At 46.9% G+C, this 17203-nt stretch overlaps 1 protein-coding gene across 4 annotated transcripts in view; it reads left to right on the forward strand.

Annotated features, from left to right (window-relative positions):
• Nucleotides 1–17203, forward strand: part of fpgs (folylpolyglutamate synthase) — a 52430-nt gene that overhangs the window by 16659 nt on the left and 18568 nt on the right. For all 4 annotated transcript variants that reach the window (XR_005943810.1, XM_041193751.1, XM_041193750.1 and 1 more), the window contains exons 6-12: nt 694–771; nt 1133–1194; nt 1424–1526; nt 1941–2018; nt 3055–3202; nt 11458–11559; nt 16590–16687. Coding sequence is in view for 3 of the 4 variants with exons in the window: in XM_041193751.1 (XP_041049685.1) it covers nt 694–771; nt 1133–1194; nt 1424–1526; nt 1941–2018; nt 3055–3202; nt 11458–11559; nt 16590–16687 (669 nt within the window). In the remaining variant the exon portion in view is untranslated. The remainder of the gene's footprint in view (nt 1–693; nt 772–1132; nt 1195–1423; nt 1527–1940; nt 2019–3054; nt 3203–11457; nt 11560–16589; nt 16688–17203) is intronic.

Genomic DNA, 17203 nt, shown 5'->3' on the forward strand with positions numbered 1-17203 from the left:
TTGAGGAGAAGGGGCTGTTGAGCCACCTTCCTGAACTTCTGCAGTCCGTGTGATGAAGATGCTCCCATTGCGCTGTTGGGTGGGGAATCTCTTGGATTTTGACCCAGTGACTTAGTAACTCACATCAGGATGGTGTGAAAATTGGAGACGAGGGTATTCCTGTGCACCTTCGAGATGCTGGGTACGGGAGCTACCCTGGTGATTTGGTGCAGTGTATCCTGCAGACAGTATACACTGCAGCCACGCTGAGCTGGTGCTTCATCTTGGAGTGTGGAATGACCCAATCCAAATTACATTAGGAATGATCACAACCACAGCAGCTAACATTTACGTAGGGCTTTTAAATCTGTAAAACATCACAAGGCCATTCATAAACAAATTTGGTTCATTTTTGTTCCAGTTTTGAAATTCAGTCATGGAAGACACCCTGCTGTCCTCTTGATGTTCCCTGAAGACCATGCACAGTCCCCTGTGCACTCAAACATGAGAAATACCCTGCTGAGCCACAAGTTGTAGTTTATCTAGTTCTACTTTGCATTTGAGTAGTGAGGCTTGCACCCATGCAAATGTTACCCCATTAAAATCTAGCTTTTGGGAGACTGCTTACTCCTGGGCTGGGTGTGAAATGGTTATAGAATCGCCTCTAACCCATCTCTTTTTTTTTGTCCCTCTCTGTCTTGATGCCGTGTGCAGGATACTCAGTCTGGGACCATGCCTGCGTACTTCCGATTTCTCACCATCCTTGCCTTCCACATCTTCCTGCACGAGAAGGTAACCTGCTTGGTTCTGTGCCAGAATGTTTAGTCTGGAGGACAAACACAGGGTGGAGTAATGCCACCCTTGTCACTGACTCTGATCTGTTGCCCAGTCCTGTGGGATTGTTAGATGCTGTCTGTATCTGGGCTGTGGGGTCAAGGGATGAATCAGTTAACAGGTTCTCAGCTGCAGGTTCAAGCTTAGGAGCCAGACCAGCTCTAGAATAAAGAAACACAATCTGTTGTTGTGGGGGGAGGGCTGGTTAGTATCACTAAACCAGAAGAACTGTTAATATTTTATTTGATCATACTGCTGGCTACAATTTGCTGTAAATTAATATTAATCTATCTGAGTTTTACCTTTACGTTCCCTTCAGGTTGACCTGGCAATAATAGAGGTCGGAATTGGTGGAGCCTATGATTGTACCAATATCATTAGGTAATAGTCCCCCACATCCACGTCTCTCTGCCCCCTCCCCCTCTTAGTCTCCCCCCACACCCCATCTCTCCGCTCCCCTTTTCCCTCTCTACCCCCTCCATCTCTACCTGTGGTTACAGCTGTATGTAGTTGGTTTCAGTAAGTCTAGATGTGTCTGCTCTTTATTTAGATTAACTTACTGACCCTGAGGAAGTGGAATTCTGAACACCTGTTTCTTTGAAATGTTTAGACGTCCCGTTGTGTGTGGGGTTTCATCACTGGGGATCGATCATGTCAGTATCCTAGGAGACACTATGGAGAAAATTGCATGGCAGAAAGGAGGAATCTTTAAGGTAAGAGGAAACCATTCCGTAGCCTGATCTCATAACACAAGAGGCTTGCACCTGCCTGACACACATTCCCCCAATGCTGCCTGTGAGAGACTATTCCTACAGCAACCCAGCTGTGAACTCTGGGTGCCCAATGGGAGCTGAATCATTGAGAGCTGAAAACACCCCTCACATTGAGTAATGTAAAAAATCTCTGCTTTTGAAATGTGGGTTTTTGGGTTAAGGAATGCTTTGCTTTTTGACTTTCTATCTATCTTCACTTCATTAGACATGAAGTATTTTGGGATGTACTCACATTCGTTCTTTCTTTCTCTTCCTTTCTTTCCTCCATCCTCCCTCACATTCTGCTCTTTTCATTGCTCTGAAACTCTGGCCCCTGACTCTGTTGTAAACTGATGCTATTTCCTTGTTTCCCAGCCAGGAGTTCCAGCATTCACAGTTCCACAGCCCAGTGGTCCAATGGCTGTCCTCATTGAAAGAGCAAAGGAAATTGGGGTGAGTGTTCATGATATGTGGGAGGCAGAGTGGGAAACAACTTTGTTCTCGCTGGGACTGAGTGCTCCTTTCAAAGAAAAGCTGTGAGACTCTACCTGCAGTAACGAGGATATATGTCCTTTAGACTGCACCAAAGATCTACTCCCTCGCCATTTATAAATCTTGTTGCCATCTTACAGAATCTTGCTTGGAAACTGGCCATGCTCCATTGTCCTTTACAGTTCAATGTTTCAGTGACGCAGGCAGCAAGCCTGAGCTGGCTACTTTGCCGTGGGGACAGCACTGCCTAGTCAGATTCCATGCTTGCCTGGTGCACTGGTGTGGTCTTGTCCAGCTGCAGTCATTGAGTCCAGAGGAATTGGAATTCTCTTCTCCATCCACTGCTTCCCTAGCCCAAGTTGCTGAGGTCAGTCAAAGTGGCCATATTGCCAATTCCTGGTCTGTGGGCCTCAGTTACCACCTGCATTTAGCAGCCATGCCCCCAGAGGGAACATTCTGAACTGTGATACTCCCCTGGTTTACAGACAGCAGCCTTCACCTCCATCCACAGGGATTTTGCAGTTAAATTGAGGGTCCTGTTTGTGGGAATGGGATTGGAGACAATGGGAACAGCGTTCAGACACACGTGTGCCCATGCACTTTAGTCCCTTCCTGTTCTGAAGTCGCTGGATCAGACTATTTACATTGCTATGGAGACTGGCTCGACTGCCTTACTCACATGACAGATTAAACCAGGCAGTGAATGGTGACAGGCAACAATGAGAGGCATTGTGGTCGGGGCTGAACCTGTACCCAGTGCTGCAAACTGCCCTCACTGCCGGTCATTCCTGCAAAAATCAATAGGAGGAACCCAGACCAAATGTACTTTCCTTTTATCCCACTCCAGGACAGACACTGTGGGGCTAATTGTGTCCTTGCCACTGCCCCTTGGTGCTCCGGGTGAATTATTCAAACGACTTGCCATTAAAATTACTGAGATTTGAATTAAAGTAGCAGGGCTGAGTAATGAGCTTCTCCTTTGTGCTTCTTTCCCCAGTGTTTCCTGCAGCTCTGTCCGGATTTGGAGGATTTCCAGTCCGAGGAGGGGAAGCTGAGCTTGGGGTTGGCAGGAGAACATCAGAAATCCAACGCGTCACTGGCTCTGCAGCTGTGCCGGACATGGCTGCAGCATCATCACCATCCAGGTGAGAAGCTGCCAGCCTGACTCTGTGCACTCTTAGTAACGGACTGGAGAATCAATCTGGATTGAAGGGTTTTAGGATTAAGATTCCTGGGAATGGTTAAATGTCTGGAATGCACTGCCTGAGAGGGTGGTGGAGGCAAGGTTCAATTGAAGCATTCAGAAGGGGATTGGACTGTTAGCAGAAAAGGAAGAATGTGTGGGGATACGGGGAGAAGGTGGGGGAATGGCACTGAATTATTCATTCGGTGAGCTGGCACAGACGAGATGAGCCTAATGGCCTCCACCTGCACTGTAACAATTCTGCAATTGTATGGGATCATTCTTTCGGTTAAATACATTTGCTTTTCTAGGACCCAATCTTCTTGTTGCTGTGATAAACACCCCAGCCATCGCCTGTGACTGAGGATGAGCTGTCTGTTGGTGTCTTCTCATATCACCAGGAGGCACCCATGAGCCTTGCTTACTGTTTGATCACAGCTGAGGTCAGTAACTCACTGTGGGCAAACCTGTGTACTCCTCTGAAAAGATTAAACCAAATAAAAGCTGGTCTCTTTAACACTTCACACATCCTGGGGGGTTACCATTGATCAGGAACTGAACTGGAATAGCCATATAAATACTGTGGCTGCAAGGGGAGATCAGAGGCTAGGAATTCTGCAGTGAGAAACTCCCCAAAGCCTGTCCACCATCTTCAAGGCAAAAGTCAGGAGTGTGATGGAGTACTCTCCACTTGCCTGAATGATTGCAGCTCCAACTGCACTCAAGAAGCTCAAAACCACCCAGGACAAAGCAGCCTGCTTGATTGGTACCCCATCCATTCACTCCTCCGCCACAGACGCACAGTAGCAGCAGTGTTTACCAAATACAAGAAGCACTGCAGGAACTCACCAAGGCTCTTTAGAGCCAAACCCACCACTGCTGCAGCCTATAAGGACAAGGTTAACAGACACAAACACCACCACCTGGAAGTTCCCCTCCAAGCCACTCACCATCCTGACTTAGAAATATATCGCCATTGCTTCACTGTCGCTAGATCAAAATCCTGGAACTCCCTCCCTAACAACACTGGGTGTACCTACACCACATGGACTGCAGCTGTTCAAGAAGGTGGCTCATCACCACCTTCTCAAGGGCTATTGGGGATGAGCAATAAATGCTGGCCTGCCAGTGATGCCCACATCTCATGAATGAATAAAAAAAAAACACTGGGCATCTCAAAGCACTTTACGGCAATTGAAGCACTTTTGAAGTGTAGTGACTTGTCTCACGTAAGGAAATGAGGCAGCCAATTTGCGCACAGCAAACTCCCAGAAAAAGGCAATGTGATAACGATCAGATAATCTGAATTTTGTGATGTTGATTAAGGGATAAATAATGGTCAGGACACTGGGAGTAACTCATTTGCTCTTCTTTGAGTTAGCGCCATGGGATCTTTTAAATTCACCAGAACAGGCCAGTGTGGGGTCTTGGTTTAACATCTCATCTGAAAAATGGCACCTCTGACAGTGCAGCACTCCCTCAGCACTGCACTGGAGTCAACCTTGATTTTTCTGCTCAGGTCCTGGAGTGGGACTTGAACCTGGAACTTTCTGGGCTGAATTTTGCCGTCAGCGAGCAGGGGGCGGGGCCCGCTTGCCAATGCAGGATGACGTTGGGCAGAACCCCCAACATCATCCCACCCCATTTAAATTTTCAGGAAGGCGGGGGCGCAGCAAATTCAGCTGTGCACCCGCTGACCTGTCAATGCCCAATTGAGGCCATTGACAGGATCATTCAAACAATTAAAGAACCTGCCCGTCCAACCTTAAGGTTGGTGGGCAGGCCAGGAGCTCCCGTGGGCTTCTGAAAAAACATGAAACCTCATCCACCGGTGGGATGAGGTTTCATGTAGGGTTTAAAAAACTTTAATAAAGTTTTAGTGAAATTTATTAACATGTCCCATCTCGTGTAACATTGTCACATGAGGGGGGACATGTTAAGGATTTTTTTATTTTTCTATTTTTAATGTGTGAACAATTTTCAGTGATCTCCCTGAGGCAGCACTTCGCCTCAGGGAAATGTGTGCTCTTTCGTGTGTATGCATAGTGCTTTCTGCCGGATGTCATACTGGGGGTTTTGTGGGGGGGGCTTAATTGGCCCGCCCACTTAAAATGACGGCGGGGCCCGCTTCTCCGGCAGGGATTAGCTCCCTGCCTGCCAGAGATTGGATCGGGCCTGGTGGGCAGAAAATTTTGCCCTCTGACCCTGGAGCAGGAATGCTACCAACTGAGCCACAGCTAATGCCCTGTAGCATTCTTGATGCCAAGCTTGCACTATACATTTAACGAATATATACTGTACTTATTTTGGTGAACTTTGGGCTAATCAAGGTGAAAATCGTCAGCTGGAGGATGGAATTTTTTAACCTCTGTTAGTCCAATTTCCAAAAGATCAAGGACCCTGGGTGTGCAGTGTCCAGTTCCCTCTAGAGCGACAAAGGCCCTACTGCTCACTCTGAGATTTCCAGTTAACCAAAGCAGCGTTATAGTCTCTCTGAGTCAGATTGGCAATTTAGTCCCAAATTAGGACTGTTTTGTGCCTGCTGTGAACCAGATTAAACCTTCACCAAACTCATTTTGCACCCAACAGAAAGCGCTGCCTTTACTCACTACACTCTGGAATGGAAATTAACCCAGTGGATAAGTGTTGTAACCAGTCTGTCGCAGGGGTTTATGATTAACATTCCTGTTTACTTCTGTTCGTGTGGAATTTTTTTCCTTAAACAGTTGGAGGGGGAGGGAGGGAGCTGGGAGTGGTTACAGAATTTGGCACTGTTTGGTAAAAGATTAAACCACCCCTCACCTTCACCCCTCCACCATGTGGGTTAATGACTGTACGTGGGTCGAGTTCTTCCCGTATCTCGGAACCACGCACTTCACAATCTAGCCAGGAATGTGCTGACAACTGGATAACAAATTAAACTGGCAATTCACTGCTACCCCCCCACTGGCTAAATTGGCACATACAACATTCCTTAGCGATATTGAACTGAACCAGTGGAGTTCTAAGTTTAATTTAAAGTCTGTGTCTTTATTTATTCATGGGATGTGGGTATCACAGGCAAGGTCAACGTTTGTTGCCCTTGAACTGAACAGCTTGCTGGGCCATTTCAGACTCAACCACGTTACTGTGGATCTGGAGTCACATGTAGGCCAGACCGGGTAAGGATGGCAGATTTCCTTCCCTGGAGAATATTAGGGGACCAAATGGGTTTTATAACAATCATTGGTAGTTTCCTGATCAATATTACTCAGTCTGTTAATCAATTGATTAAATTCTGTGGTAGGGTTTGAACCCATGTCCTCAGAATAGTAGCCTGGGCCTCTGGATTACCAGCCCAGTGACATTACCAGTATGGCAAGATCTCCCCTGTTGAGATAGCCTGTTGTGTCTGGGAAGGTGGAAGAGTTGCGGGGTCTAGGCTGAAGAAAGGGGCAAGTAGATTGGCCAGTGGTCCTGTTGCTGCCAACTGCCTAGTGCTGTGAGATATTTGAATCCCATCACGGCATAGTGAAATTTGAATTCAATAAAAAAAATCTAGTGTTAAGAGTCTAATGATGACCATGAAATCATTGTCGATTGTCATAAAAACCCAACTACTTCACCAACGTCCTTTAGGGAAGGAAATCTGCCATCCTTACCTGGCCTGGCCTACATGTGACTCCAGACCCACAGCAATGCCCTCTGATATGGCCTAGCAAGCCACTCAGTTGTATCAAACCGCTAAAAACCTAAAAGGAATGGAACCAGATGGACACCTGGCATTGACCTAGATACTGGAAACGCCAATGGCAAACTCAGCCCTGTCGACCCTGCAAAGTCTTCCTTACATCTGGGAACTTGTGCCAAAATTGGGACAGCTGTCTCACAGATTAATGGAGCAACAGCCTGATATAGTCATCTTCATAGAATCATACCTTACCGATAATATCCCAGACACCACCATTCCTGGGTATGCCTTGTCCCACCAGCAGGACAGACCCAACAGAGGTGGTGGCACAGTGGTATACAGTCAGGAAGCAGTTTACCTGGGAGTCAGCTCCAGCCCCCATGAAATCTCATGGCGTCGGGTCAAACATGGGCAAGGTAACCTCCTGCTGATTACCACGTACCGCCCTCCCTCAGCTGATGAATCAATAAAATCCTCCATGTTGAACACCACTTGGGAGAAGTACTGGGGCAGTGAGGCACAGGTGGCAAAGGCCGTAGAATGTACAAAGATAAAAGCAAAATACTGTGGATGCTGGAAACCTGAAACAAAAACACAAAATGCTGGAAAACCTCAGCAGGTCTGGCAGCTTCTGTGGAAAGAGAAACAGAGTTAACATTGAGAGAACTGTGAAGAAGAAGGGTCATAAGGACTCAATGTTAACTCTGTTTCTCTCTCCACTGATGCTGCCAGACCTGCTGAGATTTTCCAGCATTTTCTGTTTTTGTTGCCACAGACTGTACTCCGGGAGGGTTGTTTCAATGTCCATCACTAATAGTAGCTCGGTAGCACCACCTCTGACCGTGCTGGCCGAGTCCTAAAGGACATAGATACTAGACTGGCTCTGGGGCAGGTGGTGAGGGAACCAGCAAGAGGGAAAAACATACTTAACCTTATCTTCACCTACCTGCCTGTCTCAGGCACATCTGCCCACGACAGTATCAGTTGGAGTGACCAACGGACAGCCGTTGTGGAGACGAAGTCCAACCTTCACATTGAGGACACCCTCCATCGTATTGTGTGGCACTACCACCGTGCTAAATGGGATGGATTTTGAACAGAACTCACAACTCGAGACTGGGCATCCTTGAGGCGCTGTGGGCCGTCAGCAGCAGCAGAATTGTACTCGAGCACAATCTGTAACCTCATAGCCCGCATAACCCCCACTCTACCATTACCATCAAGCCAGGGGAGCAACTCTGGTTCAGTGAAGACAAGCAGCACGAGGCATACCTAAAAACGAGGTGTCAACCTGGTGAAGCTACAACACAGGACAACCTGCGTGCCAAAACAGCATAAGCAGCAAGTGATAGACAGAGCTAAGCGATCCCACAACCAACGGATCAGATCTAAGCCCTGCAGTCCTCCCACATCCTGTCATGAATGGTGCTGGACAATTAAACAACTCAGTGGAGGAGGAGGCTCCACAAACATCCCCATCCTCAATGATGGGGGAGCCCAGCATATCAGTGCAGAAGTTGAGGCTGAAGCATTTGCAACGGCCAGAAGTGCCGAGTGGATGATCCATCTCTGCCTCTTCCAGAGTTCCCCAGTATCACAGATGCCAGTCTTCAGCCAATTCAATTCACTCCACATGATATCAAGAAATGGCTGAAGGCACTAGATACTGCAAAGGCTATGGGCCCTGACAATATTCTGACAATAACTGAAGACTTAGCTCCAGAATTTGTCACGTCCCTAGCCAAGTTGTTCCAGTACAGCTACAACCCTGTCATCTACCTGGCAATGTGGGAAATTGCCCAGGTATGTCCTGTACACAAAAATCAGGACAAATCCATACTGGCCAATTACTGCCCCATCAGCATTCTCTCCATCATCAGTAAAGTGATGGAAGGATTCATCAACAGTGCTATCAAGCAACACTTGCTTAGTCATAACCTGCTCAGTGACGCTCAGTTTGAGTTCCGCCAGGGCCACTCAACTCCTGACCTCATTACGTTTAGTTCAAATGTGGACAGAAGACCTGAACTCCAGAGGTGAGGTGAGAGTGACTGCCCTTAACATCTAGGTATCAAGGAGCCCTAGCAAAACTGAAGTCAATGGGAATCTGTGAAAACTCTCTGCTGGTTTGAGTCACACCTAGCGCAAAGGAACATGGCTGTGGTTGTTGGGGGTCAATCATCTTGGTTCCAGGACATCACTGCAGGAGTTCCTCAGGGTGGTGTCTTCGGCTCAACCAACATCAGCTGTACCATCAATGACCTGCCTCCCATTAAAAGGTCAGAAGTGGGAATGTTCGCTAATGATTGCACAATGTTCAGCACCATTCACGACTGCTCAGATACTGAAGCAGTCCATGTCCAAATGCAGCAAGACCTGGACAATATCCAGGCTTGGGCTGACAAGTGGCAAGTAACATTCATGCCACACAAGTGTCAGGTAATGACCATCTCCAACAAGAGAGATTCTAACCATCTCCCCTTGACATTCTTTGGCATTACCATCACTGAATCCCACACTATCAACATCCTGGAGGTTACCATCGACTAGAACTGAACTGAACTAGCTATACTGTGGCTACAACAGCAGGTCAGAGACTAGGAATCCTGTGGCGAGTAATTCACCTCCTGACTCCCCAAAGCTTGTCCACCATTGACAAGTCAGGAGTGTGATGGAATACTTTCCACTTGCCTCGATGAGTGCAGCTCCAACAGCACCCGAGAAGCTTGACACTATTCAAGACAATGCAGGCTGTTTGATTGGCGCATCTTCCACAATCATCCACTCCCTCCTCCACCGATGCACAGTAGTACCATGTACAGATGCACTGCAGGAACTCACCAATCCTCCTTCAACAACACCTTCCAAACCCACGGCCACATGACAAGGGCAGCAGACCCATGGGAGCAACACCACCTGGAAGTTCCCCTCCAAACCACTCACCGTCCTGACTTGGAAATATATCGCTGTTCCTTCACTATTGCTGGGTCAAAATCCTGGAACCCCACTGTATCTACACCCCATGGATTGCAGCGGTTCAAGAAGGCGGCTCACCAACACCTTCTCAAGGGCAATTCGTGATAGGCGATAAATGCTGGCCCAGCCAGCAACACCCACATCCCATAATTGAATAAAAAAATTGCAGGGTAAGAACAACATTGGACTTTGCTGCCCACCCCACCCTGCAGTCGATCCAGGCCGTGGGTGAAAACTGGGGGAGAGGGACATGTTGGTGGGTGGTATCGGATTGGGGAAGGGTTAGTGGAAATAAAAACTAATTCTGATGTATTACTGGAATTGCAGCTGAGAGGACAAAGCAGCTTGTTTTTAATGGAAATATCTGTGTAGCAACACTGGTGTCACTCTGCATCTTGGGAGCGGGTGTGAAGAAAAGTAATATTTTAATAGCGTACAGGTCTAGTGTGATACTGCACCTTTTAGTCCAGTACGACCCTGTCTGACATCAATAAAGAAACACTATTTTTAGGCTTCAGGTTATAGGCTGCATGATTTACTGTGGCTCCTTCCTGTTGGTGCAGGGGTTCTTCATCATTTTGCTGCTAAGCTTCCCCCTCTCGTGTTGTGAGGATTCCACAGACCCACCCTGTAACACCATGTCTTTTCCTGCACTAGGTAATTGTGTATATTTGTTACTTTTGTGCTTCCTACTCCCATCTGAAACTAGTTGCAGATTGATGTTTGAATGAAGAGAGTAGTGATGTGTGGCTGCTGTGGGGCTTCCTATGCCTACCTGAGCGGCAGACTTCAGTTATTGGCTGTATCACAGGGCCGTGCCTGTTAAGCACGGGTTTAAAAGTTCACTAAACGAGTGTAGGCGGACTGTGCAAGGCCAAGGTACAACATTATCTCTGGTTATTTTTGGCAGGCCCTTTGAATCCTTCTGTTAGATCCTTAGGCACTAGAGGGCCATGGATCTTCTGTTGAGAGACCCTGCAGTATATTGCATGCAGCATTATGTAATGATGAATATGAATACACGGTCTGCTGTATGGTTACTTGGTTGGACGGAAATATGCATTCAAGTAAGCAGGCTGCAAGTCGTTCTGCAACAGCCACATTGACTGTAAGGTGCAGAGTGATCATGTTCCAGTGTAATGTTCTGTGGGGGGGTGGGATTGGGATGTTCTGCCTCTTTGAATCTGTGCTACACCTGGCCTGACATTCTAACAAATGAAGGGGCCCTCAAATTCCAACACGATGTTGTCTTGCACCAGGGACCCACTTTGCGTTCCTGACCTCAGCTATGCAGTTGAGGCAAGTTGATGCGAATCTGCTGTTGGATGCCCTCTAGTGACTGGATTCAGAATAGCCTCGTCGAAGTCCCGAGCTCCACCTCAGCTGCTGTGGCCTTTGTGCGACGTCGGGGAAAACTGCTGCACGGTTCTGGCTTCTCGGACTTTCATTTAATTTCCTGTGGCTGGGGGTTTTCGAGCAGTATGTTTGGGGTCCCTTCCGTGACCGAGTGTGAGGAATGTGGAGCACCTGCAATGCTCTTGAAACTTTTTGTTTTGTTTTGTTTCTTGCAGATTTTCCTCCGCTCCGAGATTCGGTGGACTTTGTCGAGGGGTACGAAAGGCAGCGACCGCCAGTCAGCTCAGGATTCTACCTGACCACCCCCATGATAGATGGTAATGCCCCGCTGCCACCATTTTAAAAAACCCCACCTTTCTGTTCCCTCCTCACCCTGAGGACGCTCGGGTCAATTTCAGCTACTGTTGCTGGGACTGAACATTTGCAACTAAACCAAATATCCTGGCAGCCCACTCCCTATGTAAAGTGGAGCATTAATGCAAATATGATGTTAACCTTTACAGCCTTGGTATAATAGGAACAGGAATTAAACCATTCAGCACCCTGGGCCTGTTGCATCATTCATGACTGATTTGTACCTTGACTTCATCCCAAGTATTTAAAAACCCTTTCCTAACATAAAAACCTATCAGCATCAGTCTTGATATAGTGTCATTTTATTCCCAGCGTCCACAGACTCTCGGGGGAAAGAGTTCCAGAATTGAACGAAGGAGTGCTTCACCCCTCAGTCTTCAGGTTGTGCCCCCTTTCTCTGCACCCTCCCCCGCCCAACCAGAGGCAGTAAATTCCTTTTGTCGCTCCTGCTGGGATTTGTGACCTTGAAGGCTGCTTTGACCTTCAGAAGCTGAGCATATTGGGTGGAGCTCAGTGTTGCAGGAGAGCCACGTGTGAGCTGTTTTATGAAAGATGGAGTGGGGGAGCTTCCCACGCATCATCACGAGGCAGTTCTTTCCCAGGACTGAGAATACTGTTGACGCACTCTCTTCACGTCCGAGGATGACATCACCCATCACCAACATGGGCCAGGATTTTCCCCTCGGCGATTTGGGGGTGGGGCCTGGTCGCCGAGGGGAAATTGACATCGGGAGGAATCCCCCAACGTCATCCCGGTCCCTTTAAATTTTTAGGAAGGCAGGTGGACAGCGAAATCGGCTGTCCGCCCGCTATCCTGTCAATGGCCAATTGAGGCCATTGACAGGCTAATTAAGATCATTAAAGACCCTGCCCGTCCAAGCTTAAGGCTGGCAGGCAGGCCAGGAGCCCCAGCGGGCTCCAGATTATTCATGAAACTTCACCCACAGGCGGGATGAAGTTTCATGTCCGTTTTTTTAAAAATTTAATAAATTTGATGTGTTTATGATTAACATGTCCCATCTTGTGTGACATTGTCTCATGAGGGGGACATGTTAATTTTAATATTTATTTATTTTTAGAGTTTACTTACCTCTCACGAATCTCCCTAAGACAGGACTTTGCCTCAGGGAGCAGTGCGCTATTTTGCACGCGTGTGTGAAAGAGTGCACTTTGACAGCTGGGGATTCCCTCCCCCCTTCCTCACAGGAAGTGCATAGCACTTCACATCGGGCAGGCCGCTGGAGGCCCGCCCGCTCAAAATGGCGGCAGGCCCCGTTTCGGTGGCGGGGGTCGGCTGCCCACCCACCGCCGAGCCGGTGGGGCCCTCACGCCCTTCGAGGGCTAAATTCAGCCCATGATGACTGAGCATCTTGAGTATCGCTTCAGAAGGTGGTAAGAGTCAACCACTTAGCATCACAAGTTGGTCAGTCCTTGTGGACTTGCTTCGCTGAAGGAAATTCATGATCTAGTTTGTGCGCTGAGAAACCAGCAGGTTTCTTCATTTCTTTTTCCCCCCTCTCTCTCTCTCTAGTGGCAGCCCATTATTTCATGGTGGGATTATGACATTTTGGATTGATATCCAGTATTTTACCCACCTCATGCCCTTGGTGGTTGAGCCTAAGCCTAAGGCAGGGGTCAGCTAGCTCAATAAGAGACTTTTTTTAATTAAAAAAATTAGTCAAAAACGCAATATTTCCAAAGCCGTGATGCTGTTACTCAAATGCCAGTAGTAAAGAAGGTAGAGACACATTTCAACAACATTTTAAAGGTTTTTACAAAAAAAGTTAATTAAGTGATAAAAGCAAAACACTGCAGATGCTGGGGATCTGAAATAAAAACAGTGTTGTAAAAACTCAGCAGGCCTGACAGAATCTGTGGAAAGAAAAACAGAGTTAACATTTCAAGTCCAATATGACTTCTTCAGAACCAAAGCAGGATTATGTTGGACACAATGTTAACTCTGTTTCTCTCTCCGCAAATGCTGCTGGACCTGTTGAGTTTTACCAGCACTTTCAGTTTTAATTAAATTATACTTTCTCGCAAGCTCAATGGTAATAAAAGTTTTTTTTTAAAAATGCACCAAGCCATTTAATCACCATAAAAATGGGTTTGACTGATTGAGGTGAGAAACCCCACATGAATCCTTAACAAACTGCATGTGGCCCCAGAGCCAAAAGTTGCAGATCTCGGGTCCAGAGGTACGTGGTTGTGAATTGAACAGATCTCTTGTGGCTGCAGGAATGTAAATGTATGCAGCTGCTGCCATCTGATGGATTTTGCTAGCATGACACATACATAACACATGGTCTTTGGTCTAGGAAACATTGTGTTTCATTGTTCTTGGGTGTGGAAATAAATCATTTGTGTGAGTAGCTGATGATCAGTAGGTAAATGGGCTGAGTAATGTGGAATTGAGCCGCGCACTTTCAGAGGGAAAATGAATGCTGATGGGGTTAGGATAAGGAACAGGGATGGGTGGATGCTCATTTGGAGTATAAGCACTGGTATGGACCAGCGAGACTGAATGGCCTATTGCGCTGTAGATTCGATGTAAGTGTTCCTACTTGTTTTTGCATGTCATTGAGGGCAGAACAGATTCACAGGGGCAGGAGTAGGCCATTCAGCCAGCTGAGCCTGCTCCACCACTCAGATCATGGCTCATCATCTACCTCAATGCCACTTTCCTGCACTATCCCCATATCCCTTGATGTCATTACTAACCAGAAACCTATTGATTTCTGTCTTGAACATGCCCAATGATTGAGCTTCCACAGCCCTCTAGGGTAGAGAATTCCAAAGATTCGTCACCCTCTGAGTGAAGAAATTCCTCCCCATCTCAGTCTTAAATGGCTTACCCCTTATTCTGAGATAATGTCCCCAGGTTCTAGACTCACCAGCCAGGGGAAACATCCTATCCACATTTACCCTGTCAAGCCCTGTAAAAAATTTTGCAAGTTTCAACGGCATCACCTCTCATTCTTCAAAACTCTAGGGAATACAGGCCCAGTTTCCTCAATTTCTCCTAAGACATTCCAGCCATCCCAGGGATTAGTCTGGTGAATCCCTGTTGCACTCCTTCTATGGCAAGTGTATCTTTCCTCAGGTAAGAAGACTAAAACTGTACACAGTACTCCAGGTGTGATCTCACCAAGGCTGTATGCAACTGCAGCGAGACATTTTACTCCTGTGCAATGAAGGCCAACATACCAATTGCCTTCCATATTGCTTGCTGTATCTGCATGCTGCTAACTTTTAGTGACTCATGAACAAGGACACCCAGGTCCCTTTGGTCATCGGCACGTATTAACCTCTCATCATTTAAGAAATATTCTGCCTTTCTGTTTTTTCTGCCAAAGTGGATAACTTCACACTTCTTCACATTATATTCCATCTGTCATATTCCTGCCCATTCACTTAGCCTGTCCAAGTCCACTTGAAGCCTCCTTGCATCCGCCTCACTTCCCCACCTAGTTTTGTGCCATCAGCAAATTTGGAAATATTACAATTGGTTCCCACACCCAAATCATTTATGTAGATTGTGAACAGCTGAGGCCCCAGTATTGATCCTTACAGTACCCAACTATTCATCTGTAATGCCTCCTGAAGTTGAATTGCTCTTGGCTCACAGATGAACAAGGGGCATTTGAATGAGGTGCTGGTGTGTACCCAACCAGGAAGAAACTGGAGTATACTGAGGGAAGAAAAATAATCAGCGCCAACACCATGTTGAGTAATGGGAGGTGGGGTGGGGGCTGAGTTGTTGCAGAAGGAAATTTGTAGGAGGGGGCCGACATACTCGGAATAGCGTCTCGTTGATATGAGAGGGGGGTAGGGTAGTCAGAGATATACCAGGAGAATGATGATTTTTTTTTGGCTTGGTGTTTTCAATAGAGAAATACGAAGAAAATTGCATTATAACCAGATGACTTTACCTGAAGTGGTGCTGATGGTCACTTGTAATTCATTCTGATGACCAGGGCTCACTGGAGCTTTGTATGATGTGCAGAGGCTTGTTTTGTTAAATTGTTACTGGGTATCAAATGAACAAAACTAATGAGACAGGCTTTAGAATTGAGATTGCATGACTGCTGTTCTATTGGGGATAGGGTGTTGAATTGACTCCCATTGACAATGCATTGGGTTTTAGATTGTGCTCAGCTTTTCTCTGACATGGGAGTACAAGGAATGAGTCTCTGCCGTCTGCTTTTGTAAGTCATTATTTCTCTCTTTTGAAGGCATCAACTTTTCCCCTAGTTAAGGTTCTACATGCATTGGCGAAATCTAGATAATTCTTCTAAATATATCAGCCAAGACAGTCAGTAACTCAGTAAAACTAATCGCAGTCCTGTTTGGTGATGCTACATATTCTACAAGGATTTGGCTGAACTCTGGCTTATCACCCTCCACCTCGGGATCAATTGCAACCCTTCAGCTGCAAGGATCACGAGAATCTTGTCCCTCATTGTCTCCTTGCCTCAAATTCCCCACCATACTGGAGCACTGGGGCAACTGAAGTCAATTGTAACTCTCCTGTGGCCACCGCATACAGAGATCAGCTAACTGAGACCAAGCATTGAAACTGAGACCTCCTTGTATGGACTGGGTATACATTGGACCGTGTATTTACCAAATAAGCCACCAATAAAAGGAGGAGCGAGCTACTAACATGATGGACTTTTCCTTATGTTCTTGCTTCTCTCTAGCAATCAGCAAAGAATGATTTAAGAATTGGGCAGTTGGGAGGGTCACTGCTTCATGTGCACAACCTGCATACTGCAGTTTCTGCTCTGTTAGAGATGAGATTACATTGAACTATTTATCCCTGGGTGCCCAGTAACTTGGTAAGACTTTGAGACAGACTGTAGTGACTAGCTTGGCCTAATCTCTGACATGGTTTGAGTTGGTAAGTGTTTCTATTGTGACCCATGTTTCTCCTGAAAGCTGGTCAGGGGTTTTAAAGAGAATTTGTTGTTTCTTCAATCTCTTTCTGTAGGTTTGCATAAAACCGAATGGCTGGGTCGATCGCAGATCCTGAAGCGAGGGCCTCTGACGTATTACATTGATGGTGCTCACACGATTGGTAGTATAAAGGTGCGTTGGCATGACCTGGGGCCTGGCCTCTTTATTAGTGTTATGGGTGTTGCTTGGAGTCTAGCACAGTGGGAAGGGCTGATATCCCAACCAGAGCCTTGTATAAAGGCTCTTGGAACAGCTGTAGCACACTACCATAAGGTCCAAGTCTCTACACCCATTTGCCCACACTTGGTCAAGTGTGCAAATGAGCAAAGAGGTCTGTTGTAAGGATATAGGGAAAACCTTTGGTCATGCTTAATCCAACTTAAGATGCTAGAACATCAGGGTTGAGCGTAGCTCACCCAAAGCTGAACTTGTGATGGAGATGATATGGGATCAGAAGCTTAGCTTGGGACAGATGGGACACTGACTTTTCAAGCAGTCTGGTTCAGTACCTTGGGGAAGGGGGTTGAATTGCTAGAAATTCAGGAAATTGAGTTTGGTGAATACATGGGCTGTGGTGGTGGTGGAGAGGTATAGTTGGGTGGTGGTGGCGGAGAGGTACAGCTGGGCGGTGGTGGCGGAGAGGTACAG

This window comes from Carcharodon carcharias, chromosome 8 (assembly GCF_017639515.1).
Source record: "Carcharodon carcharias isolate sCarCar2 chromosome 8, sCarCar2.pri, whole genome shotgun sequence".
Taxonomy (NCBI): Eukaryota; Metazoa; Chordata; class Chondrichthyes; order Lamniformes; family Lamnidae; genus Carcharodon; species Carcharodon carcharias.